Source organism: Manacus candei, unplaced genomic scaffold (genome assembly GCF_025592945.1).
Source record: "Manacus candei isolate 608988 ecotype Guabito, Panama unplaced genomic scaffold, ASM2559294v1 h1tg000197l, whole genome shotgun sequence".
Taxonomy (NCBI): domain Eukaryota; kingdom Metazoa; phylum Chordata; class Aves; order Passeriformes; family Pipridae; genus Manacus; species Manacus candei.
Genome location: NW_026138245.1, coordinates 389608 through 415721, shown reverse-complemented (window position 1 = coordinate 415721; position 26114 = coordinate 389608). Strand labels below are relative to the sequence as shown.

The following is a 26114-nucleotide window of genomic DNA, read 5'->3' as shown; positions in this document are numbered from 1 at the left end:
CATGTATTCCCATTCCCATTCCAGGTGTTCCCATCCCAGTTCCTGGTGGCTCCATTCCATTTCCTGGTGTCCCCATTCCCATTCCTGGTGTCCCTAACCTGCTCCCAGTGTCTCCATCCCTCTCCCCGGTGTCCCCATTCCCAATCCAGGTGCCCCCATTCCCAGTTCCTGATGTCTCCATTCCCATTCCTGTTGTTCCCAGTCTGCTCCCAGTGTTCCCATTCCCATTCCAGGTGTTCCCATTCCCATTCCAGGTGTCCCCATTCCCATTCCCCTTGCCCCCATTCCCATTCCTGGTTCCCAGGGAGGAACTGCCGGATGCCGGAGGACGAGCTAGAATTTATTGCCCAAAGCAGAAGATTTTCACACCAAAATTAACCCCTTGGTGATGTCACCACTGTCCCTGTGATGTCACTGCTGTCCCCGTGATGTCACCAATGTCCTTGTGATGTCACCGCTGTCCCCGTGATGTCACCGATGTCTCAGTGGTGTCATCGATGTCCCTGTGATGTCACCGCGGTAATTTCCCCTGCTGGTTTACCTTAAAACCAGCACACCAGGTCTGTGCCCAACGGGGGTCCCTGTGGATCATCCAACGCGGGTCCTCCCATGGTTGATGGAGTTGGAGCAGCGGCCGAAGCTCTTCCCGCAGTCGGGGCACTCGGGGCTTCTCTCACCGGTGGGTCCGTTGGTGGGAGGTCAATGAAGAGCTCTGCCTGAAGCTCTTCCCACACTCCCCACATTTGTGAGGCCTCTCCCTGATGTGGATGTGATGGTGGGTGTAGAGGGTGGAGCTGTCCCACATTCCCTACACGTGTAGGGCTGTTCCCCAGTGGGGATGTGCTGGTGGCTGAGCAGCTTGGTGCTTGTGCTGAAGCTCTTCCCACATTCCAAGCACTTGTAGGGCCATTCCCTGGTGGGGATGCAACGGTGTTTGCAAAGGTTGGAGCTGTCCCTGAAGCTCTTCCCACACTCTGCACACGTGTAGGGCCGTTCCCACTGTGGATCATCTGGTGTCGGAGCAGGTGGGAGCTCTGTGTGTAGCTCTTCCCACATTCCTGACACATGTAGGGCCTTTCCCCACTGTGGATCATCTGGTGGCTGAGGAGGTGGGAGTTCCGTTTGAAGCTCTTCCCACATTCCCCACACGTGTAGGGCTGTTCCCCGGTGTGGATCATCTGGTGTCGGAGCAGGTCGGAGATCTGATTGAAGTTATTCCCACACTCCTCACACGTGTAGGGCCTTTCCCCCCTGTGGATCATCTGGTGTCGGAGCAGGTGTGAGCTCTGTTTGAAGCTCTTCCCACATTCCCCACACGTGTAGGGCCGTTCCCCAGTGTGGATGCGACGGTGGGTGCGGAGGGTGGAGCTCTGCCTGAAGCTCTTCCCACATTTCCTACATGTGTAGGGCCGTTCCCCAGTGTGGATGTGCTGGTGCCCCAGGAGGTTGGTGATCCGGCTGAAGCTCTTCCCACATTCCAAGCACCTGAAGCGCTTTTCCCTGCTGGGAGGCTGCTCAGGGACCACCAGCTCGCAGCTCCGCCTCAAGCTCCGGCCGCCTTCCCGGCACACGCTGGCTCTTTCCTCCTCACAGCCCCCTGGGCTGGCTTTGGAGCCCCTCCTGCGGGGGCATCTCCGGCCCTTTTCCTCCCCGCTGCCTTCCAGCGCCGGGGAGCCCTTCAAAACGGCCTCTCCCACCAGGCTCTGCCGGGGGGATTTGTCCTCCGCGCTCTCCGGCCTCACCTCGGGGCCTGGGGCAGGAACCAACAAGGACACGCAGGGGATTTGCCTCCGGCCCACAGGGAAGCCCAAGGACATCCCCCCAACTCCGGCCCCACCAGGACGGCCACAAAAGACAAAAGACCCACCCAAAGGGGCACTGACTTCCTCCTCACCTGCCTGGGGGGCCCAAGGCATCTTCCTCTTCCTCGCAGCCTCCTCCTCCATCCGCCCAAGCTTTGGGAAGCAGAAATCCTGATGGGGGGAGGGAAAACAAGGGGTGAGCGTGTTGCCTTGGGGGTTCCTCCTGCCCAAGTCCAGCTCTAGGACTCAGTGGGCATCTTGTGTCCATAAAAACCCCCAAAACACCAACATTCAGTCCAAGATCCCCTCCCAAAATTCCCTCTCTCTGCTCTCTGGGGTTAGGGGGGTCCCCCCTGTCTGCCCTGATGGCACTTCTGCCTGCATTGGGGGTCCCCCTTCTCCGGGCTGCCGGGGGTCCCGCGGCTCCAGGGGGTTCCCACTCTCCGGGGTCCCCTTGAGTGTTGCCAGGGGGGTCCCAGGGCTCACTTCTCCCCACTCTGCCTCCCGGGGCCGGCCGGCCCTCCTCTCTCGGCTCCCACCCTCGCAAACCTCTTGGTGCTCTCGGCTCCCACCCCGCCTCAAGGCCCCCCCTCCTCTCCACACTCCAAGGCCTTCCCCCTCTCCGGGACCCCCGCTTAAGGGGCCCGGCACTCCCTCTCTGCTCCCCCCCCTCCAGCATTCCGGGGGTCCCCCAGCTCCGGGATCGCCCCTCTCCGCTCTCCCCACTCCGCGGCTACCGGGGTTCCCCCCCGGCTCTCACGGGGGCCCCCAAACCGCTCTCGCCCCCCCCCGCCATTGCCCAACCACCGCCAGGACCTTTTGGCTGCTCTTCTTTGTGCTCCCGCTCGGCTCCTCCCTCGGCTGGGCCGCCGCTTTTGGCGGTTTTCCTCCTCCAGGATCCGCCCCCTGCAGCCCTTCCCCCCCTGGACCAGCCCCCTTGGGCCCCCCTTGGGACCCCCTTGGGCCCCCCTTGCCCAATGAGTCTGATTATACAGACAAGCAATTGGTTTTAACCCACAAAACCCAAATGTATAACCCAGCACCCTGGGGCATGAACAAAGTGGTTTTCCTTGCCCCCCCCGAGTCCAAAGTAAAGGGAGAGGGGAAAAAAACCTGCTGGTGGGAGAACTGTTGCAGTCTGGTCAGAAGTGGTGATTGCAGTGCAGTTGAGGGTGGTGGTCTCAGTCTGGTTGAGAGTGGTGAGCTGCAGCCTTCCTGTGGATCCCACGAGTGGTGGAAAGGTTCTGAAACTCCAGGTTTATATATTCTCCAGTTCAGGCAGGAATGGTCAGTCATTCCATGAGAGCGGGGAATTCCATAAAAGGATGCTCAGTTCTTCCCTCAGAGCGGGGAATTCCATAAAAGGATATGAAGATTGCCAGAGTGGGGAATTCCATAAAAGGGCATGAGGACAGGAACATCCCCCCCACCTCGCAGCCCCCCCCCCACCCCCCCCCGACAACAGTTCCTGGGAAAATGGCATGGAAGGCCATAGAATACACACTTTTGGGCTACACCCATCCAGTGAGGAATCGGTCCCAGCTGTTCTAACTAGGACACTGTGTCCGTCATCGCTGCCATCATCATCATCATCGGCCTCGTGGCAGTCGGTGTCTGGAAGCTCCGATCCGGTAACTCCCGGGATGGGGGTCGGCAAGGGGCACGGATCCGCCCGGCAGCATTCCGGGGATCCTGTGCCACGGGTGCTGATCCCACTTTCTTTCCACAGGGAAGAGGGAGGGGAATGGATACGACCCCGCACCCACCAGTGAGTCCCAGCAGCGTGTGTGGATCCAGATCCTCTGTGCAGGGATCCCAGGATGGATGCCGGGATTCCAGAGGGGAATGGGGGCCTAATGGCTGGAGCGGGATTGGAAGGGGATTCCAGCTCAGGGCAGGATTCCAGAGTGGGGTCAGGTGGAATTGTGGACTGGGATCAGGGCTGGATTCTGGAGTGGGATTGGCGTGGGATGGATGGAGTGGGATTGGGGTGGGATGGACAGAGCAGGATCAGGTGGGATTCCGGAGCAGTTCCTACTCTCCCTGGGCTCCACAGCCGGCTCCATCCCCTGGGATGGGAACAAGGACATGGTGACTCCTTTCCCCGCTCTCATCCCAGCAGGAATCACGGCCTGAGTGATCCCGGAGCTGGATCCGCCCCTTCCCTCTCCCTGTGGAAAGGCAGGAGCTGCTGGCAGAGCTCATCCTGCTGCTCCCACCCACCCCGGCCCCCCTGCGGCTCTTCCCAATGGATCAACTTCCTGCTTTTTCCCGTGTGAAACCCAGGACCACAATTATTCCTGAGGCTTTAATTTGGGTGTGAAAATCTCCTGCTTTGGGCAATAAATCCTGGCTCCCTCCTCCGGCATCTGGCAGTTCCTCTGTGGGAACCAGGGATAGGAATGGGGACAGGGGGGACTGGGATGGGGACACTGGGGACAGGGATGGGGACACTGGGAGCAGGTTGGGGACAGCAGGAATGGGCATGGGAACTCCAGGAATGGGAATGGGGACACTGGGAGCAGGTTGGACTCACCAGGAATGGGAATTGGGACACCAGGAATGGGAATGGGGACATGGGAGACCAGGATAGGGATAGTGGGGACAGGGATGGGGACACTGGGAGCAGGTTGGCACAGTAGGAAGTGAGAATGGGGACAGGGATGGGAACCTCAGGAATGGGAATGGGGAGACGGATGGGAACCCCAGGAATGGGAATGGGGAAAGGGATGGGAACCCCAGGAAGTGGGAATGGGGGCAGGGATGGGAACCCCAGGAATGGGAATGGGGACAGGGATGGGAACGTGTCTCTCCAGGAGTTGGTTCCATACAAAGGTCGGTCCCTGGCTCGAGGCCACGGGAAGCCCCTTCTTTGGGAATGTCTGGGAACCAGGTGTCAGAGGTTTGAAAAGAGGTGTTGAAAAGACCCAGTGCCCTCAGGGGGAGGAGGAGGAAAGGAGACCAAGAGGTGCTGTGGCCACTCAAACTGCAGAGGAACAACCTGTGCCAGTAGCAGCTGCCCCTCTACAGAAGAAATCCAAGACCAAATCAGCTCAGTTAGTGAGGGATGAAGGGGAAGCAGAGCCCTCAGAACAGGAGCAAGAGGCAGGGCCAGAGATAATCACCAGATCCCCATCCCAGGCTGAGCTGTGAGAGATGTGAAAAGATTTCAGCCTCCAGCTGGGAGAGCCCCTGCTGACCTGGCTGCTCCAGTGCTGGGATATCATGGCCCAGCATATGGAACTAGGTGGGAGTGCAGCCAAGCAACTGGGATCCCTGTCCTGAGATGTTGGGATTGACCAGGGGATTGGGAAGAGGACAGACAGGGGATGAGAGCTGGGTACAGGCTTGGGAATTGCCAGGAGGGCTTTTGAAAGGAGTGTAGGGGAAATGGATGTCTAAGAACAAGTCCCTCAGGAGAGGGAAGCAGAGAGGCTGAGTTTTCACCCCAATACAAGGGTCTGCAGAGCAGAACAGAGAATATGCCCACAGAAGATTCTTGTGCGTCCGTCTTTGCAGTTCTGACAGGCACTTCTTGTCACAGCCTGTCCTCTCCATTCCAGAATAGGCCCTGGCAACCAAAGAACCAACACCCCACACCATAGTGCAGACCAACCCATGTGATTTGGGCCCTTTTGTTGTCCTATCCATTCTGACCCATCCTCTCCATCCCGGAATAGCCTCTGGAAACCGGAAAACCAAGCCCCCACCATGTGACAGTTCAACCCCACCCGTGTGCCAAGGGCTCCTTTGTGGTGTCACAGCCTGTCCTCTCCATTCTGGAATGGGCCCTGGCAACCAAAGAACCAACACCCCACAAGGTCAGAATGCAGCCCAACCCGTGTGCCATGGACCCCTTTGTGATGTCACAGCCTGTCCTTTCCATTCTGGAATAGCCCCTGGAAACCAAAGAACCAACACCTCACACCCCCACAGTGCAGCCCCACCTGTCTGCCACGGGACTCTTTGGGATGTCACGGCCTTTCCCCCAGGAAAGAAAGCCTGGAACCTTCGGGTTTCACATGCAGTTGGGGGGCCACCCTGGGCACTCCATGGGCAGCAAGAGCTTTCTGTCCTGCCACCTTTTGTCTGGCAGGAATCTTCAGCTGTGTTCAGTTTGGGCAGTCAGACTGGCAATTTCAGCGCAGGGCTCCTGCAAGTGAACGACAGCCCTTCCCTCCAGGAAAGAAACCCCTTACCCTCGGTCTCTTCTCCTGTTCCTTAAAACACAACCTGCAGCGGAGCTTTCTGGGATCTCTTCTCTTGGGAATTGGGAAGACAGACCCACTCCCATGTTTAACACCTCAGGCAAAACCACCCTTTGAACACCTTTCCCAACCCTCCCCAACCTTTCCCAAAGCCCAGATTTTACAGGTGTCCTGTAATTATGGCCCAATCTCACCCAAGCCCACAAACCATGACAGAAACCTCTCAGCCTCACGCTGCCTCCTTCCCATTGCTGTGCCTGATGTGCAGGCAAAAGGCCTTAAAATCAAGTACCCAACATTCATGGCCTGTTCTTTTTCCCAGAAAAGAAGGGGTGGTGAACTCTCCAGACCAGGGAATTGGAAGATCTCCCCAAAACTCCTTTGGTACACGCTGCAGGGCCAACGATTCCTCTGCTCTGCCCTGTCGGCGCTGCTTTGTCTCATCTGGGTCCCCAGAAACCGTCAGCGAAAGCTGGGGAATAAAATCTCTGAGCAGTTGGTTGGGTTCCAGAGGTGACCCTACTTCATTCAGCGCTGAAGGGACACAGGAATTGCTCTCTAACACCTGTACATCAGTTCTCAAAACTTTTAACTCTTTTTACATTTTAGCAAACAAACGAATCCCTGTCCATTGGTTTACCAGTTCTCTGCAGGAATCCTTATTCTCTCTTTTATTGACTCTTGATTTCTCACTTTGCATGATGCTTAGTCCACAGTTTTTGTCCTTTTCTTGTCTTTTCCCTGGACAGGGAGAGCCTCAGTAACTGTCTGTGTTAGTTTTGCCTTCATCTCTGGTTTCTCTACGGGTCTTTGCGGTTTAGAAATTCTGCCTTCTTGGTGTCCAGGTGTCAAAAATAGATTTCTCTGCCAGGTCTCTGACCACTGAAATATGGTAGGCCTTAAAATTTTCCTTTGTTTTTCTAACAAATGGCCATGGCCCAGAACTTGTCCATCATCCATTGTCTCTTGCCCCCATTCAATCTCCTGCCAGCAGTTTCTCCCCACTGCTGGGTGGGCTCCTTTGTCAAGCACTAGAACTTGTTGGGTAACAGGCCCAGTCCTGTTGCCTATTTTTCGTGGGGATCTGCAGGAGGGCATTGAGTCTTCCAGGAGCAAATTGGCAGAGGACCCCAAGCTGGCTTGCAGTGTGGATGTGCTGGAGGGCAGGAAGGCTGTGCAGAGGGACCTGGACAGGCTGGACCTCTGGGCCGAGCCCGTGGGCATGAGGTTCAAGAGTGCCTTTGGTGCCTTTGGGGCCTCTGGCCACAAGAACCCCCTGCAGCTCCAGGCCGGGGGCAGAGGAGCTGCAAAGGGTCCCCGTGGGAGAGGCCCTGGGGGTGCTGGTGGACAGAGGCTGAACCTGAGCCAGTGGGTGCCCGGGTGGGCAAGAAAGCCAAGGGCATGCTGGCCTGGATCAGAAAGAGTGTGGCAGCAGGAGCAGGGCAGGGATTCTTCTGCTGGACTGGGCACTGGTGAGGCCACCCCTGGAGTGCTGTGTCCAGCTCTGGGCCCCTCCATTCAGGGAGAACCTTGAGGGGCTGGAGTGGGTGGAGAGCAGGGCAATGGAGCTGGGCAAGGGTCTGCAGTGCATGGCCTGTGAGGAGCAGCTGAGGGAGCTGGGCTTCTCCAACCTGGAGAAGAGGAGGCTCGGGGCTGACCTTCTCCCTGTCCACAACTTCCTGACAGGAGGCTGAAGCCAGGTGGGGGTCAGCCCCTTCTCCGAGGCAACAGGTGATAGGACAAGAGGACATGAGGACCTGCCTGTCAGGGGCTGTTTGTCAGGGACAGGAGCAGGACTTTTTGGAGAGAAAGAGGGATTAGGTCTTGAAATGGGCTGCCCAGGGAGGTGGTGGAGTCACCGTCCCTGGAGGTGTTTAAGCAAAGACTGGCCATGGCACTGAGTGCCGTGCTCTGCTTGACGTGCTGGGGATGGGGCGTAGGCTGGACGCCGGTTGATCTCACAAGTCTCTGCCAACCTCATGGACTCTGGGCTTCTGTGCCACCCCAGCCTTTGGGGACAGCGTGCTGGTGGCTCAGAGGCTCCGTCCTTGCCTTGCCTTGCCCATCTCCTGGCTGCCAGGCAAGGGCCTTGTGACATCACAGCCTCTGTGGAACAGCGCGGGGGCTGAAAAGTGTCAGTGCTGTGTCCCCGTGCCCAGAGCCTGGGCAGAAGTCGGCTGGCAGGGACGGGCAGAGACTGTGCAGAGGTGTCAGCTCGTCCCGCAGCAGCACCATGCCCAGCCAGGGCATCTCCTGGCTCCTCAGGCTCTCGGTGCTCCTGCTCTTGCCTGGCCCACTGGAGCCTTGCAGCCGTGCCACAGGTGCCATTGCTGAGAACCGGGGTTTGCCTTGGATGGCCCCTTGCCAGAAAAGGCAGGAGAGGCTGGAGAGAGGGGAAGGAGGGGGGTCAGGCCGCTGGGATGGTGCCGGCGGGCCGTGAGCCCGAAGCCAGCAAGGCCTTGGGCCCACCCGGTGTCAGGGGAGGACTGAGAGCCCCCAGGGAGGAGGAAAGCTGGGCAGGCCCCAAGGCTCCTGGGCCTCTTCCTTGGCAGCCCTTTGGCCAAGGCCCCCAGGCAGAGGTGGGGCTCAGCCCCTGCCCAGCAATGGGGCACAGGCTGAGCCCCAGGGACACCAGACCCAGGCGGCCTGAGCTCTTCTTCCTGCAGCGTCTGCCTGGGGCAGCCCAGCCAGGCCTGAGTCTCTCCAGGAGAGGCCAAGCCCAGCCAGAGAGGGCTCAGCCCTCTGAGGCTGCACTCACTGCAAAGGGAACAAAACATTGGCCCAGAGGACATCCTGCCCCCAAATGGAGAACTGGAAAGGTCAAGAAAAAAGAAGTGACCTCCCTCCATTGTTCAAGAAATATTTAGACCTCTTTACTAAAAGCATCCAGGACTCCAGTCACCCAACTTTCTCTCTGACAAGGGTTTTTCCATGGTTCCCCTCAATTTCCAGCCCGCCCAGGATCACTTTTGGGGTCCCAACACCTACTTTTTCCCCCCTCTCCCACCCCTTGCACGTCATTCCCCCAGTCCCCAGCCCCCTCATGCTCAGTTTAGGGGTACCTTTTCCCCACTCTTCCGACCTCTCCCTCCCCTATTCGATCATCCCCCAGTCCTCAGTCTCCCTCCCCCTCCACCTTTGGGGGGTCCCACTCTCCTCCCACTCAGTTTGGGGTCCCACCACCCCTTTTATCCCCTCTGACTCACTGACCCCCCCTTCCCAACACCCCCTCTCACCCGAGACCTCCTCACCTTCAGCGGGGGGGGCTCCCCATAAAACCAGAGCCCATAAATGTCCCCCCCAAAAAGGGGTTAGGTGGGGTCCTGGATGGACTCTGAGTGAGTTTGTGGGTTCCCTGGGGGGCTGTAGGGTGGTTTAAGGGGGTCCCAGCACACTTTGGGATGCACTGGATGCCGTGTTGGGTTGCAGATGTCCCCCCAAAGCTTCCCCAGAACAGGGGGACACAAGGGGGGGGCACAGAGGGGTCCCCATTCCTGATCCATCCTGGAGCAACCACACTGGGGGCAACTGGGATCAGAGTGGGAGCAGCTGGGCCCCTGCTGGGCTCATACTGGGATCGTACTGGGAGTGACTGCAATAATACTGGGAGTATGTGAAAGGGACTGCAACCATACTGGGGATGACTGGGATCAAACTGGATTCATACTGCAAGTGTCTGGAAGTTCCTGGGATCATACTAGGGGTGACTGGACTCCTAGTGGGATCATACTGGGAGCAACTGGGACCATGCAGGGGGCAAATGGCATCGTCCAGGCAGTGACTGAAAGTGCCTGGGGCCAGACTGGACTCAGACTGGGAGTCCCTGAGAGGGAAAGGAACCATCCTGGGGGGGCTGGGAGCAACTGGGACCACCTTGGGGGCAACTGGGATCCTATTGGGAGTGACTGGGAGTGACTGGGATCCTAGTGGGAGTGACCAGGACCATACTGGAACCATCCTGGGAGTGACTGTCAGTGCCCAGGATCATACTGGGAGCAACTGGGATCATGCTGGTGGCACAAAGGACAGAGGGAGGGGAGGGGAACAGAGAGGGGAGGGAGAGAGAGGGGAGGGGAAATTTAGAAAGGATAAAGAGGAAAGAAAGACAAAAGAAAAGAAGAAAAATAAGAGAAAAAGCCGAGTTTAAACATTCAGTAAATGTGTGAGTCCCTGAGAGCTCCCAGGTCAAAGGCAGGGGAAGTGTTTGCAGGGGACAGGAGCCTGTTCAGGGCTCAGGAGCTGCTGCTGCCCAAAGGGAGGAAACGCACCGAGGGCTCGGAGCAGAGTTTGTGCTTTGGGGCCTTTGCCAAGAACCCGCAGGAGGGAAAGCAGTTCCAGCCAGGGGGGCCCAGGGGCTCCCAGCACGGGCCCAGGGGCTCCCAGTCACCCCCAGGATGGGCCCAGTCACCCCCAGGATGGGCCCAGTCACCCCCAGGATGGGCCCAGTCACCCCCAGGATGATCTCAGTCACTTTTAGTCACTCCCAGTATGATCCCAGCATGATCCCAGTCACTCCCAGTCTGATTCCGTTCTCTCCTAGTAGGATCCAAGTTACCCCCTGCAAGGTCCCAGTTGCTCCCAGTCAGTCCCAGTATAATCCCAGTCAGTCCTGGTGTCTCCCACTATATCCCAGTTGCCTCCAGTGTAGTCCCATTGACTCCTGGTTGTTCCCAGCACCTTCCAGCATGATCCCAGTTGCTCACAGCCACTCTCAGTCACTCCCAGTGTGGTCCCAGTCACTCCCACTATGATCCCAGTTACCTCCAGCATACTTCCTCCCAGTATATCCCAGTTGCATCAGCATGATCCCAACTGCCCTCAGAATGCTCCCAGTCACTCCCAGTATGACCCCAGTCACCCTCACTGTGGGCCCAGTTGTCTGAGCATGGGCCAAGCTGCTCCCACTGAGATCCCAGTGTGATCCCACTTGTCCCCAGCATGGTCCCACTTGCTCCCAGTTCCTCCTAGTGTGATCCCAGTAGCTCCCAGTTGACCCTAGGATTGAACCAGTCATTCCCAGTATGATCCTAGTATGATTTCTGTATGATCCCAGTACAATCACAGTTACCCCAGCACGGTCCCAGTCAATCCCAGTTACCCCCTTGTACATCCAGTCACTCCAGGTGCTCCCAGTCCAAGTCCCTCCCAGTGTGGTCCCAGTCACTCCCAGGATGGTTGCAGACTCTCCCAGTAGATCCCAGTTGCCCTCAGCATGCTCACAGTCATACCCAGTTACTTCCACTTGCCCCAGGATGCTTCCAGTTCCCATCAGTATAATCCCAGTCACTCCCAGTCTATGCCAGTTGCCTCCAGTATGCACCCTGTCACTCCCAGTTACTCCCAGTTCCACCATACTTCCAGCATGGCCCCACTGGCTCCCAGTTCCACCCTGTGTAGTTTTACTCATTCCCAGTATGATCCTGGGTACTGACAGTCACTCCCAGGATGGTTCCAGTATGGCCCTGGTCACTCCCACTAGGATCCCAGTCACTCCCAGTCACTCCAAATAGGATCCAAGTCACTCCCAATTGGATCCCAGTTACCCCCAAGGTGGTCTCAGTTGCTTCCAGTATGATCCCAGTTGCCCTCCGTGTGGTTCCAGTTGCTCCCATTTCCCCCTTCTGTGCTTCCAGTCACTCCCAGTATCATCCCTGTCACTCCCAGCCACTCCCAGTAGATCCCACTTGCCTCCAACAGGCTCCCAGTCACCCCCAGTATCATCTCAGTCACTTTTAGTCATGCCCAGTATCATCCCACTATTATTCCAGTCACTCCCAGTCTGATACCAGTCTCTCCTAGTAGGATCCAAGTTACCCCCTGCATGGTCCCAGTTGCTCCCAGTCACCCCACTAGAGTTCCACTCCCTCCCAGTCCCTCCCAGGACCATCCCAGTAGGACCCCAGTGACACCCCAGGTGGTGACACTCACACCCAGGATGAACCCAGACATGCCCTGGCACTCCCAGGATAAAGCCATTTGCCCCCAGCAGGCTCCCAGTTCCTCCCAGTCACTGACTATGGTTCCAGTTGCTCCCAGGATGATCCCTGGCACTCCCAGTCACTCCCACTATGATCCCAGTCAGTCTCAGTATGATCCCAGTCCCTCCTGGTCTCTCCCAGTATATCCCAGTTGCTGCCAATGTGGTCCCACTCACTCCCAGTTGCTCCCAGTATCTTCCAGCATAATCCCAGTTACTCACAGCCACTCCCAGTCACTCCCAGTGTGGTCCTAGTTGCTCCCAGTTTTTCCACTGTGATCCCAGTTGCTCCCAGTTGCCCTGAGCAGAGACCCAGTTGCTTCCAGTATGATCCCTGTCTGATCCCAGTCTGATCCCAGTATTATCCCAGTACAATCACAGTTGTCCCCAGCATGGGCCAAGTTGCTCCCAGTTGCCTCCAGCACAGATCCAGTCAATCCAAGTGTGATGCCAGTCTTCCCCCAGCATGGTCCCAGTCAATCCCAGTTGCCCCATTGTAGATCCAGTCACTCCCAGTCACTCCTAGCGTTGTCCCAGTCAATCCCAGTTGCCCCATTGTAGATCCAGTCACTCCCAGTCACTCCTAGTGTGGTCCCAGTCACTCCCAGTATGATCCCAGGAACCTCCAGCGTGATCCCACTTGCTCCCAGTCTATCCCAGTTGCACCAATATGGTCCCAACTGCCCTCAGAATGCTCCCAGTCATTCCCAGTATGACCCCAGTCACCCTCACTGTGGGCCCAGTTGTCCCCAGCATGGGCCAAGCTGCTCCCAGTTGCCTCCAGCACAGATCCAGTCAATCCAAGTGTGATCCCAGTCTTCCCCCAGCATGGTCCCAGCCAATCCCAGTTGCACCACTGTAGATCCAGTCACTCCCAGTTGCTCCCAGTTGCCCCCCACATGGTCCAAGTCACTCCCAGTGTGCTCCCAGTCACCCTCACGATGGTTGCAGACTCTCCCAGTATATCCCAGTTTCCCTCAGCATGCTCACAGTCATACCCAGTTACTTCCACTTGCCCCACGATGCTTCCAGTTCCCATCAGTACGATCCCAGTCACTCCCAGTCTATGCCAGTTGCCTCCAGTATGCACCCTGTCACTCCCAGTCACTCCCACTTTCTTCCAGGATGATCCCAGTTGCTCCAAGTATGTCCCCAGTTGGCTTCCAGCATGGCCCCACTGGTTCCCAGTTCCCCCCGGAATACTTGCAGTCACTCCCAGTATGATCCCAGTCGCTTACAGTCACCCCCAGGATGGTTCCAGTATGGTCCTGGTCACTCCCACTAAGATTCCAGTCACTCCCAGTTGGATCCCAGTTGCCCCCAAGGTGGTCCCAGTTGCTCCCAGTATGATCCCACTATGAGTCCAGTCACCCTCAGTACAATCCCAGTAACTTGCAGACACTTCCAGTACAAATCCAGTTTGTTCCCAGTCACTCCCAGTATGACCCCAGTCACACTCACTGTGTCCCCAATTTCTCCTAGTATGGGCCAAGCTCTCCAACTGTGATCCCAGTATGATCCCAGTACTCCCCAGCATGGTCCCAGTTGCTCCCAGTTTCTCCCAGTGTGATCCCAGTTGCTCTAAGTTGTCTCTAGGATTGACCCAGTCTCTCCCTTTAAGATCCCAGTCTGATCCCAGTATGAGCCCAGCAGGAGCCCAGCTACTCCCAGGATGATCCCAGTTGCCCCCAGCATGGTTCCAGTTGCTCCCATTCACCCCTAATATGGTTCCACTCACTCCCAAACATTCCCAGTATATCCCAGTTGCCCCCAACATGCTCCCAGTTGCTCCCAGTATGATCCCAGTTGCCCCAGTTCTGGTCCCACTGGCTCCAGTCCAGGTCTCGGTGTATCCCGGTGTCCCCCCTGTCCCCCCACCCCACTCTCACCCCCTTTTCTCTCCCCACAGAGCTCCTGAGCCGCCGGCGGCCGCAGCCCCTCCCCGTGGCCTCGGGCCCAGCCGGGACCCCCCAGTCCAGCCCCACCTGCACTTTGGGGGGTCGTGTGTCCCCCCCGGCCCTGCTTTTGTTCACACCCCAGCCGGCTGCTCCCAGTGCTCCCAGTAAAGCTTCCCAGTTCTCTGCAGTCCCGGTTTTGGGGGGGGCAGTGAGGGGGCTCAGAAAATCCCAGGAATGGGGGGGTTTGGGCACTCCCAGACCCACAAAATCCTTTGAACAGGGCTTTTGGGGACATTCAGACCCCAGAAATCTTGGGAACATGGGGGCTTTCCTAGAACCCAGAAGTTACAGGAACATCGTGGTTGGGGCACTCCCTGACACCAAAATATTGGAAAACAGGGGCTTGGACACTCCTAGACCATAAAACTCATGGGAATAGGGGGTTGGGGCACTCCCAGACCCTAAAAATCCCCGAGAAAGTTAGCTTGGGCACATCCAGAGCCCAAAATATTGGAAAAGAGGGGACTGGACACTCCCAGACCCTAAAAATCCCAGGCAGAGTGGGATTTGGGAAGCGTCACACCCCCAGAATCCCAGGAACTGGAAATTATTGGGCACTCGGGGCCACCCAGAACTTCATTCCCACGTATCCAGGCCAACCCAAACGCCAACCCCAGGAATCCGGGAACTCCCAGAACCCACCTTGGACCCCCCAAGGCCCGGGCAGGGTCAGCAGCAGCAGCCAATGGGAGCGAGGGCTGCTGGTGCGTCATCAGCTGCCGGGCAGACCCGTCCGGAACGGAGCCCTCCCCGAGCTCAGCCAGTCAGAGAACGCCCTCAACTCATTTTGGGGACCCGTGGGAGCTCCGGGAGCCCTGGTTGGGTGTTTTTGGTTTGCCCTGAGCTTTGGGAGCCCTGGCTGGGCATTTTTGGTGGGCCCTGAGCTCCCCCGCCCCCGCAGCCCACGGACCCCCCGAACCCCCCAGCCCCGGGGCTGCCGCGGGGGCCCCCAACGGCCCTCAGCCAATCCCAAAGCGCCCACGCCGCCCGCGCCCAATCCCAGCGCGCCGCGCTGATGACTCATCAGTCGCCGGGAAGACGCCTCGAAAAAAGGGCCCCAACTGCGCCCTCAGCCAAGCCCAGCGCGCCCCAAACCCCCCAAAACGGCGCCGCCCGGCTGGTTTGGGGCTGTCAGCAGCTGTCCGGCGCTGGGCATGGAGCGTGTGCGGGGAGCTGGGGCCGTGCTGGCGGTGCTGGTGGTGCTGGGAGCCCCCCCGGCTGCGGGCGAGGAGCTGTCGGGTGAGCGGGGGGGCGGGCAGGGGGGTCGGGTGGGAAAGGGGGGGCAAGAGGGGAGAAAAGAGGGGATGTGAGCCCCAAAAGTGAGTGGGAGGGGGGTTGGAAGGCCCGGAGTGAGTGGGAGGGGGGTGGGAGCCCCAAAGTGAGGGCGGGGGGGTCTGGGGATTGTGGGGCCGGTGGGAAAGGGGTGGGAGAGGGGGGCAAAGGGGTGTGGGAGAGCAGGCAGAGGGGTGCCCTGGGGGTTCCTGGGTGTCCATCGAGCCCTGGAGCGGTTCTCTGGGGTTCTGGGGGGGTCGGATCCACAGTGGGGGGGTCCCCAATCCCCCTGTCCGTCCCCGGGGGGCTGATGGGGGGGTTCTCCCCCAGCCAAGAGCCGGTGCTGGGGTGTCCATGGGGTAGAGGGGGTGAGAAAGGGGGGTCCGGGGTGGCCCCCTGAGCTCCCAGCCTGTTGTGGGGGGCTGGGGGATGATGGGGGGGACGAAGCATCCCCTGACCCGTGTCCTGCACACACAGGGGTGTTCCAGTGGATGGGAAAGGCCGAGTGTCACTTCATCAGCGGCACCGAGTGGGTGAGGTACGTGGACAGGTACATCTACAACCGGGAGCAGTACGCCCACTTCGACAGCGATGTGGGGGTTTTTGTGGAGGACACCCCGTATGGAGAATTCTGGGCCAGGCAATGGAACAACAACCCCGAAATTCTGGAGTACGAACGGGGTGAAGTGGACAGGCTCTGCCAGCACAACTACAAACTTGGTGCTCCGTTCAGAGTGCAGAGGAGAGGTGAGCGTGGGGCAGAGCGGGTCCCCTCAGCCCCTGCCCCAGGAATGACCCTGGAGCCCCTCATGCCCTCCCTGGAAATCACCCCAGACCCCTCAGCCCTCCCTGTGCCCTTCCCTTGGCCTTTTACCCCTTCCCAGTTCTTTCCTGTCTCTCCCAGTCCTTCCAATGCCCCCTAGTCTCTCTCAGTCCATTCCACTTTTTCAGAGTCCATCCCAGTCCATCCCAGTCTCTCCCAGTGCCCCCCCCGCGTTTCCACCCCGCTGGGGCCACCGAGCTCACGCCCCTCAGCCAATCCCAGCGCGTCTCTCTGATGACGCTCCAGTTGCCAGGCAGACCCAAACCAAAGACTTCCCTCACCACGACTCAGCCTCCCAGTCCGGATCGCTTCCTTCTCAGTCCAGCCCAGCCTTTCCCAGTACATCCCAGTCCTTCCCAGACCCTCTCACTCCACTCCCAGACCTTCCCGATCCATTCCCAGACCCTCTCAGTCCATTCCCAGTCGTTCTCACTTCACTCCCAGACCTCCCAACGCTCTCCCCAGTGCCCCCCCAGCCCAGCCCCTTCTCCCCCACTCTATTCCCAGTCCCTCCCACTGCCATCCCAGACCCTCCCACTGCCATCCCAGTCCCTCCCACTGCCATCTCAATCCCTACCAATGTCCTCCAAGCCCTCTCCCCTCCCTCCCAGTGCCCCCCAGCTCAGCCCAGTGTCTCCCCCGTCCCTCCCAGTGCCCCCCAGCGTGTCCATCTCGCTGGTGCCATCGAGCTCCCAGCCCGGCCCCGGCCGCCTGCTCTGCTCCATGATGGATTTCTACCCTGCGCCGGTGCAGGTGAGGTGGTTCCAGGATGGGCAGGAGCTGCCAGAGGACGTGTTTTCCACCGACGTGGTCCCCAACGGGGACTGGACCTACCAGGTGCTGGTACTGCTGGAAATCCCCCCCCGGCGCGGGGTCACCTACAGCTGCCAGGTGGAGCACGTCAGCCTGGAGCACCCCCTCAGCCGGCACTGGGGTACGGCCCGGCCCCCCCAGCCCCGGGGGCACACTGGCAGGGGGGCTGGGGGGAAAAGGGGGCGACTGGGGGCGACTGGGAGGAAGTCTGGGGGGGAATGGGAAGGGTTTGGGGGGCAATGGAGAGGCTGACAAGGAGGTTGTGGGTGCTGGGAGGGCTGAGAGGGGCCTTGGGGAGTCTTGGGGGCAACTGGGAGGGAGTTTTCAGGAGCGGTCTGGAAAGGCTGGAAGGAACCTTGTGAGGTCTTGGGTTGACTGGGAGGGGTTCAGAGAAGTCTTAAGGGGGCTGGGAAGGGACTGGGAAGGGTTTCAGGGGGGCCCTGGGGGTGATGGGAGGGATTGGGAGGGTCCTAAAGGGGATGGGGGGGGCTTTTTGGGATCCCAGAGGAACTGGGAAGGGACTGGCAGGAGATTTCAGGGAGTCCTGGGTGGGCTGGGAGAGACTAAGATGGTGTTTGTGGGGTCCTGGGTTGTCTCTGGGAGGTTTTGGGGGTGCTGACCCCCCCGGCTCCCCCCAGAGATGCCACCGGACACCGTCCGCAGCAAGATCCTGGTGGGGGTCGGGGGCTTCGTCTTGGGCTTGGTCTTCCTGGCGCTGGGGCTCGGCTTCTACCTGTGGGAGAAGGTAAAGGGGGGTCCCCAAATGGGGGTCGTGTCTCCCCCCTTGCCCACAGCCTCTCTGCTCCCCCCACCCCGCTCTCACCCCCTTTTCTCTCCCCACAGAGCTCCTGAGCTGCCGGCGGCCGCAGCCCCTCCCCGTGGCCTCGGGCCCAGCCGGGACCCCCCAGTCCATCCCCACGCTGAGTTTGGGGGGTCGTGTGTGTCCCCCCCAGCCCTGCTTTTATTCTGACCCCAGCCGGCTGTTCCCAGTGTTCCCAGTAAAGCTTCCCAGTTCTCCCCAGTCCCTGTTACTGGGGGCAGTGAGGGCAGGGGGGAGGGGATCCCTGTCACAGCTTTACTTCTTCTAAAAAACCAAGCAGGAATTTTTCTTTGCCCTGCCCCACTGGAAAAGAAAGATGTTGAATGGGGGAGGGGGCTTTGCCTTGGGTGACTCACACCCACAAAAGAACTGGCCCAGCCCACATTGCAGGTTGGGAGCCCTCAGAAGGCTCTGGGGGGGTGGAGTTTTTTGCTTTCTCCTGGGCAAAGGGCAAGGCCCTTTACTTTGGCCTTAACTCAGGCAAGGGGTGTGTTGGAGAGGCTCCGAGGTCCTTTTGTTCTCGGCCTGCTCATCTGGCTGTTTGCTGGTTCCCGTTTGCCTTCGTTTCCTGCGCCCTGTTCTGCCCCCAGCCCGGACCTGCTCGGACTTCATGGGACAGGTTTGACCCCCTGTACCAGGGTGAATTTATGCTGATACTTTTGGTCTGTGTTTGGCCCTGCCACCTGTGAAAGCTTTGCTCTTTCCCCGCCAAGTTATGGGAAAACAAGCCCTGATAAATGGGAAAGTTGTCCTTGAAGAGAGCTTCTTGTATAAACTGTTGTAATTGGCATTCTGTGATTGGCCAGTTGTCCTCCAAGGTCACTTGAAGGAGAGTTTGAGGAGGAGGATGAGAAAGGCTCGGCCCCAGACTCAATTAAGAAAGACCCCCAAAACACACTGTGTGTGTATGAGGGGATTTCCCAAGTTCTCAGGTGCACAGAAGGGATGCACTGACATAACAGGGGGTGGGACTGAGGGCCTCGGGCTGGGCAGTGCTGGCCACTCCTGGGAGGCTGTGGCCACTCAATTGTATAAAAAGCAGATAGTGCTTTCTTGGGGAGAGCTAACTTCACACCAAGGACAACGCTGCCTTTGGTGGGGACACCTGCCAGTTTGTGAACTTACTGACTCTCCAAGGATGCAGCTTCTGCTCTGGGTAATTATAGGCCTGCTAGGTCAGTAAGAGAACTTTATGGGCAACAGCTGGGGAACTGGGGGCTTATTTCTCTCCTCCTTCCTCCCTTTTGGGTTTGTTCGTTTTGTTGGCCGCCTTTTGGTAATAAATATTGGTTTTTGTTAAGCTTTTAATGGTGTCATGGTTTTCAGGCTTCAGTATGTTCGAACCCCTCCCTAATACATTTTTGGGGATGAGGATGGGATAGTGAACACGAAACACACCGTTGCCAAGGACAAAGTAGACTTTGCAGGTGGGATGCACAGCCTGTGGAGTGAACTGCTGTTTTTTGTAGGAAATTGGGCTAGGGGGGCAGGCTCCAGAATATAGCTGACTCCCTGTGCTGGGAGTGGCAGGGTTGGCTGGTTGCAAGTTTGGTGCTGGGCTTCTGTCTCTGGGGCCGCTGGGGGAAGAGGTTTTTTCCTTGTGGAGCTGCACTGGGCTCTGAGATACTTGTTGAGAAATCTGGGACCTGTCAGGAAAGGATTTCCTGCAGGGCCACGCCGGATGGGGGCTTGCCGAAAAACCGGGACCCGGGGCAGTAGGAGTTCCCTGGGGATGTGCTGGGCTGTATGCAAAATCGGGACCTGGGGAAGGGGCATTTCCCCGGGGACGCACCGGGCAGTATTTAAAACCCGGACCCATGGAAGGAGCATTTCCCTGGGGATGCGCCAGGCTGTTTTTAAAACCGGGACCTGAAGAAGTAAAAGTTCCCTGGGGCCACGCTGGTCTGTGTTTAAGCCCGGGACCCGGGGGGGGTCAGGCTTTCCCCCCGGTTCCATGCCAGGATGGGTTCTTAGGCCCAGAACTCGGGGGAGGGGGGGCAGGCATTTTCCGTCCCGGGGCCACGCCAGGATGTGTTCTAACTGAATTTACTGGGAGTTCGCACAGGGGGGCTGACAGGAGCCCAGCAGCAAACTGCAGCGGGCAGAGGGAAAAAAAGAGATACTGACTTTTTTTTCCTTTTCTCGGCCGCTTTTTACCCCCTCCTTTTCGGAGGCGGGGGAGGTGGCAGTTTGCAGCTGTAGTGAGTCAAGAAGAGGAAAAAAAAGAAGAGTAAAAGCAGCTCCTTTTCTCTTCCCCTCCCTGGGCAGAGGGAGAGCTGCAGCCTCAGCAGCTGAGGTAGCAGGGAGATAACTTTTGGTTTTGGTAACTTTAAAAAAGGGAAAATTGTTTATATAGTGTGGTTTGAGTTTTAGGCCAGCAAGCACCAGGTGCTGGGTGCACATGGGCAATTGGATGCCTTTGCACACGTTATAGTCAAATTTAGAGAAGAAGGTTAAGAATAGTATTGAATTTGACGAGGAGAGGAAAAAAAAAAAAAGTTGGAACTTTGCACTGATTGATTAATTTGTGCCTATGTTTGGGATCTTATTGTGTTGAAAGCCCTGTTTAGGGAGTTTATGGTTATGTTTGTCAAGTTGGCATGGCTAATAGCATCTAATCCGTGGAATCCAGCAGCCCCCAGGAGCTGGTTTCTCCTCTGAGGGTGCAGAGCAGCAGGGCCTCTTCCAGACCCAACTGTGCCTTCTGGAAAGGTTGGATTTTTAGGAGCGAGCTTTGTACAGAGAAGTCAATTAGAGAATTAGCTGAGCTTTGTTTTCACGATTGTTGTAAAAAATTAGTTGCTGTGACTCTTCTGTATGTTATGCTGTGACTCTTCTGAATTAACCTGCGTGGAACAGGTTGATACTCTGTCCCCTGAGGGTGCTAGTGGATATGGGGTTTTATGGCCCTGGTGGGGGCAGTGAGACAGCAGCTGCCAGCCTCAAAGTCATTGTGGGTTTAGGTTCCTGAAAGTTTAAAGCCATGTTAATTTAGGTTCACGTGGTGGTAATTTTCGGTTCACGCGGTGGCCATTTAGTTCACACGGTGGGCAGGTGTGAGCTGGGGTCACAAACAGACACCTCAAGTAGATATTAAGTTGTTAGTATGGGAAGGGGGGGTTGTTTGTGTTTTGTCTCCCACAGGACCCCGCTGACTTCCAGCATGTTTGATGAAAGCTTATCATGAGCAAGAATTCTGGACAGAGATCAGTGAATGCTGCACAGCACAAGACCAGCCCGAATATCACATGGAAGGAAACATATCCTAACCATGATTCATTTGTGTCTACTAACTCTTACTAATTGGTGTAATGATTCAGTTATCGTGTACCTGTCTGTTGTGTGTCTTATTGTCCACACCTGATGTTGTGATTCGTGTAATGCACAATGTCTGTCAGGTGGTCCTTGTTTATCATTTGTGGTTCTCAGTGAGTCTGGCCAGGGTCCAGGAAGATACAGTGGTTACAGACATGACTACTCCTGCATTAGCCTATTCAGTGCAGGCCATGGATCTTGAATGACAAAATAGATGGTTATGCTTTGTTTGGTATTACTGGTACGCAACAATCAGGATTGGAATACTATTCCTGACCGGTGTGCTGTCAAGTTATTCTGGCAGCAGTGTTAAAGGTTAAGGCTAAGCCCTGGCTTTAGGATGTGAAGGTAATATGTGATTGCTGTATGCAGAGTGTCTGCAATTTTGCTTGGTTTTGCCTCCTGGGATGAGGCAGACATGTCATTAAGGGGGGAAAGAAGACAATGGAAAACTGTAGAACTTGTAACATCCTGAAGCCTAATGGTCATCACTGCATAGAGTGATCCGTTTCTGTGCTGTTCATGTCACACTGGTGATGTTTGTGAAGATCAGACATTGTTTTGCAGTGCTCATATTTGTATGTGTTTTGTCCCAGTAGTGTTACAGCAGGTGGCAAGAATTACTTGGAATCCACAAATGACATAAACCCGTTGGCTTACGAGTCTACACAAGAACATATGTGATCATGAAAGAACCATGGGTGAGGTGCTGGGCCTCGCAGAAGAAAAGTCTTATGTTAAAAGGCTGGTTGGCAAGACTGCAAAGGAAGGACTGATGTTTGTGGACCTCCCTATGGGCTCTGGCTCGCATCATGCCTGCAATTTTCTTGTGATGAACTAGTAACATTCTAGTTAGGTGCAGAAATAGTTACTTTTATAGCATGGAGGCAAGAGATACCTGCACTATCACTCCATGAGGTGGAGGGGATTGACTGCAGTCAGGGGCAAGCTATGGCAGGATGATTTGCCCCTGATGAGGCCTCGAACCTGCACAGAGGGTGCAAATTATCTGTAGGAGCTTTTGGTTAAACCGGAATGGTGTCTGGTGTTGAATCAAACTCCAGGCATACAGTGCCTGTGATGGCTCCTGATAGGCCTGTAAGAAATTGTGGCTGGCAGTCAACCACTTCATACTATAAAAGATGAACTGAAAGTATAAAAATTGTTCAGTGGTTTAAGCTACAGTGTGTAGGAAGCCCGGAGCTTCACTGTGTTGTCTAAGCCCATATAAGGGACCACACCTGTTCATCTGTCTGGGAATGACATCTGCCAACCGGAGAATGCTTGTCCAAAGGACTGTTGACTTCCAGCAGCTGATTACTGAATCCCACTTGGACCTCCTTCCTGGAGATGGACATGATTATCAAGATAATATTGTCTGGACTTTCACTGTGGGAAACTCTCACCTGTGCCATGGTCCAACCACAGACCACGCGGTGGCATGTACTAGGATGGAGTTGTGATGATATTTTTGGTCTGTGTTTGGCCTTAGCCACCTGCAGTAGTTTATAGTTCTTCCTGCCAAGTTCACTGATAAAACACTGAATTTGCCCTTGGAGGGAGAACTTCTGTATAAACTGTTTTAATTGGTCTCCTGTGATTGGTTAATGGCTCCTCAAGGGCATTTGGAGGAGAAAGTGATGATGAGGTGAGGAAGGCTCACCCCCAGACTCAATTGGGAAAGACCCCCAGGACTCACTGCGCCTGCCTGGGGGGATTTCCAAAGTGCTCACCCATGCACAGGAGGGGGGCACTGACATAACCAAGGGGGTGGGATTGGGAACCCCTGACGGGGCGGTGCTGGCCACACCTGGGAGGTTGTGGTCTCTCAATTAATTGTTTAAAAAGCAGACAGTGCTTTCTTGCAGGGAGCTAGCTTTACTTCAAGGACAACGTTGCCTTTTGGCGAGGACGCTTGCCAGCTTGTTAACTTACTGACTCTCCGAGGATGCCACTTCTTCTCTGGATAATTATAGGTATGTTAGGCCGGTAAGAGACCTTTATAGGCAACAGCTGGGTGACTGGGGAGGTCGCGCTGGGGGCTTATTCCTCTCCTCGTTCCTCCCTTTTTGGGTTTGTTCATTTTCTTGGCCACCTTTTTGTAATAAATATTGGGGTTTTTTGTTGAACTAGCAACGGTGTCCGTTTTTCGTGTCTGTATATCTCAGACCTTTTTCCCTGATAAAGTAACCCCTCCCCGATACAGTGTGAGTCGCGGGTCTGCCTGCCTTCCTCGGCCGCCACCGAGCTGGTCTGCCTGCCTTCCCCACCGCCACGGGCTTTATCTTTCCTCACCATTTTACTGTTTATTGCCTTCCCCGCCGTCTCGTGTGCCCCATCTAGCCCCGACAGCCTCACCCATTCCCCGGCTCCACCCGCGCACGTTCCATCGCGGCTCTCGGAGCCTTGGAGCTCCCGGGGGTGAGGTGGGGCTGAGCCCCTTCCCAGTGCTCCCAGTGTGCCCAGTCACCCCCCAGCACCCCAGGGAGGGCTTCGGGGGGACACAGCACACAAGGGCTGCTGGGGGGTCCCACCTCACTTCTGTTTGTTCTATTCTTCCCAAGCTGGGCAAAACAGATTTTTGGATTTTCTACCCGAACTCTGTCCCCCTGGTGCCCCCCAGGAGCGGCTCTACCCCCCCCAGAACGGGACCGTGTCCTGACCGATGGAGCTGAGAGGGACGAGGGGGTGTCAGACAAGTGGGGAAAAAAAACCCTAAATGACCAGGGGGAGTCAGCTCCTCCTGCCCTGCCTGGTTCTGACACTCCCATGGCTCCAGCCTTTTTGCCACCCCCACTCCCCCGGGAGATGCTTCTTGGGGAAGCGACACCAAATATCACCTGTCACGTTTTAGTCTCACCCCCTAAAAACCTCAATCAGAGGCTTTTTGAGTTGATTTAATAAATTAATTTGATTAATTTAATAATTTTCTGCCATTCGGCCCAACCCTGCGCGTGTTCCTGCACCTCCAGGTGAGCGCCCTCCTCCTCCTCCTGGCTGGGGACACCCTAACCCTTTCCCCAGGCACAGGGGAGGCTGCAGAATAGAGAGATATGTTTAAAAAAAACCCCAAAGAAACATAAAAGGCCCGGTTGGTGCCATTTCCTGGGACCGGACGCGCGTTGGTCACGAGGTGAGAAGGTGTCTGAGGCTGGTGTCGCTCTCGGGACATGCCAACGACCTCCAGAGCCACCATGGCTGGGGAAATGGGTCATGCCGATCTAAGAAATCCTGGGAATGAGCCTTCTCCGGCTGAGAAATGTCCTGGTGAGTGTATTTTGGGGGAAAAAAGGCTTATTTCAGGCCCTGGGAAGAGTTTTGGGTCCGTTACCTTTGGGGTCCCTTCGCTTCTCCATCCCCACGTTCAGGTTTCCAAGCTCACGGGGTGGCCTTTGAAATGGGGTCTGGGCTTGTCTGGAGCAGGACAGGGACAGGAGAGGCTGGAAAATCTCCAGAACTGGAACAGTTTTGTTTCCCAGACCCTTCCCTTGGTGGCCAAAAGGGACCCCAGGAAGCCCCAGGGGAGTCACCACCCCTGGGAGGGCAGGGAAGGGGCCGAGCCCCGTTCGGACCCCGGAGGTGTCGAGGGCTGGAGGGACCCGTGGCCACCAACTCCCAGCTGGAAACTGAACCCGTTTGGGAGTTCCCAGGTCCTGCCCTCTGTCACTGGGTCCCTGAGGCTGCTCCCGAGGCTGCTGCACCCCCTGAGCCCCCCAATTCTCCCCGGGGGTGCTGCCCTGGCTCGAGCCCTGTCAGGGAGGAATTTATGGCTTTGGAGGAAGCAAAGCAACCAGAAACTTCTGCTCCAACTCACAGCTCAGCAGAGGGGTTTGGTTTTGTTTTTCCTCTAAACCTCCAATCTTCTTCATGTTTTTTTACAATTTTTAAGCTTAATTGTGGCCTCTTCCAACTCCTGCCCCATGCCTGTGGTGGCACAGAGTCCTCCTCACAGCCGGGGCGCTGGGGCACCTCGTCCTGCTGGTGCTGGTGGTGCTCCAAAATGTGAGTGGTGAGTAACCAGCTCTTATCTCCATCTCACACCCCGGCAAGAGGTCTGGGAGCGGAAATCTGGGTTTGCTGCAGCGGTTCAGGTCCTGGAGGGTTGGTGCAGACACAAGAGCCAAGAGCAAAACCCCCTCTGGGCACACCTGGAGCATCCCCATGAACAAGGGAGGGAGGGCAAGACCCGTGGGCTTCGGGCCTAATTCATTAACTGTGGGGCAAACCTCGCCCTGTCTCTGTGGGGTTTGTGGCTTGGCTTCAGCTTCTCATTCCCACGTCTTTGCTCCCAGTTTTTCAGGGATCTCCAGGTCCTGAAAGTGACACCAGAGTTGAGAGCCAGGCCAGGAACCAGACGGAGCAATGCATCTTCCCATCCCTGGTGCAGTACTTCTGCCAGCCCCAGGGGCAGAGCCCCCCAGGTGAGCCCCCTTCCCACATGGTTCTGCTGGGAGAGGCTCAGGTGGGACCTCGGGGGGCTCCTCCTGCGAGGAGACCCTGCACTGAGGGTTCTTTGGCAAAAAGGAGCATTTTTAAGGAAGAATTCTCTTTTCCGTGCGATTTTTGGCGGTCCCACCTCCCCGGAGGAGCATGGTCAGCCCAAGGGGGGATGTTTCTCACCACCCTTCCTGCACCCCAACCACTTGCTCTGCCCTCATGGTCACCCAACTTCTTCCTCCTCCTCTTCTCCCCCCTCCTCTCCCTCCTCCTCCTCCTCCATGGTGGCAGAGCAGAAAAACCACAAGGGTGGGAAATGACTCGAGGGTTTGGTGCCTTTCATTTGGGGGGACAGAGAAGACCTTGCTCACCTTTGGGGTGTCTCATTCATGGCCTTTCCTCCTCCCCAGCCCCTGCTGGCTGCAAGCTGTGCCCCCAGGACTGGCAGCTCCGTGGGGAGAGATGCTACTGGCTCTCCAAGGAATCGGGGAACTGGACTCGGGGCAGGAAAAGCTGCAAAGATCAGGGCTCCGAGCTGGTGGTGCTCAAGAACGAGACAGAAATGGTAAACAGGAAGGAGAAGGCTTAGAAAGGACCCAGAAGTCCTGGGTTTTTAGGGAGGGGGGCAGGGGAGCAAAAGGCTCCCAGTAGCAGGAGGGTTTCGGGTTCAGAGCATGGGGCCGCTCATG

At 56.9% G+C, this 26114-nt stretch overlaps 3 protein-coding genes and 1 long non-coding RNA gene across 4 annotated transcripts in view; 3 read left to right on the top strand and 1 right to left on the bottom strand.

The window, feature by feature from the left end:
* The window catches only part of LOC127464165 (uncharacterized), a 348813-nt gene that overhangs the window by 84041 nt on the left and 238658 nt on the right, over positions 1-26114 (bottom strand). The gene's annotated exons all lie outside the window — the stretch shown is intronic.
* Positions 1-26114, top strand: part of LOC127464177 (killer cell lectin-like receptor subfamily B member 1C) — a 61108-nt gene that overhangs the window by 33830 nt on the left and 1164 nt on the right. The window contains exons 2-3 of the mRNA XM_051774380.1: positions 25281-25409; positions 25836-25990. Of these exons, the coding sequence (XP_051630340.1) occupies positions 25281-25409; positions 25836-25990 (284 nt within the window). The remainder of the gene's footprint in view (positions 1-25280; positions 25410-25835; positions 25991-26114) is intronic.
* Positions 3362-4163, top strand: LOC127464184 (uncharacterized). Its single transcript, XR_007901225.1, has 3 exons — positions 3362-3433; positions 3532-3570; positions 3922-4163. It is a non-coding gene; the product is annotated as an uncharacterized LOC127464184 (long non-coding RNA).
* LOC127464175 (class II histocompatibility antigen, B-L beta chain-like) lies at positions 14417-17760 on the top strand. Its single transcript, XM_051774378.1, has 5 exons — positions 14417-15184; positions 15695-15964; positions 16693-16974; positions 17492-17598; positions 17697-17760. The coding sequence occupies exons 1-5, from the start codon at positions 15100-15102 to the stop codon at positions 17703-17705; spliced, it is 753 nt and encodes a 250-aa protein (XP_051630338.1). The 5' UTR covers positions 14417-15099; the 3' UTR covers positions 17706-17760.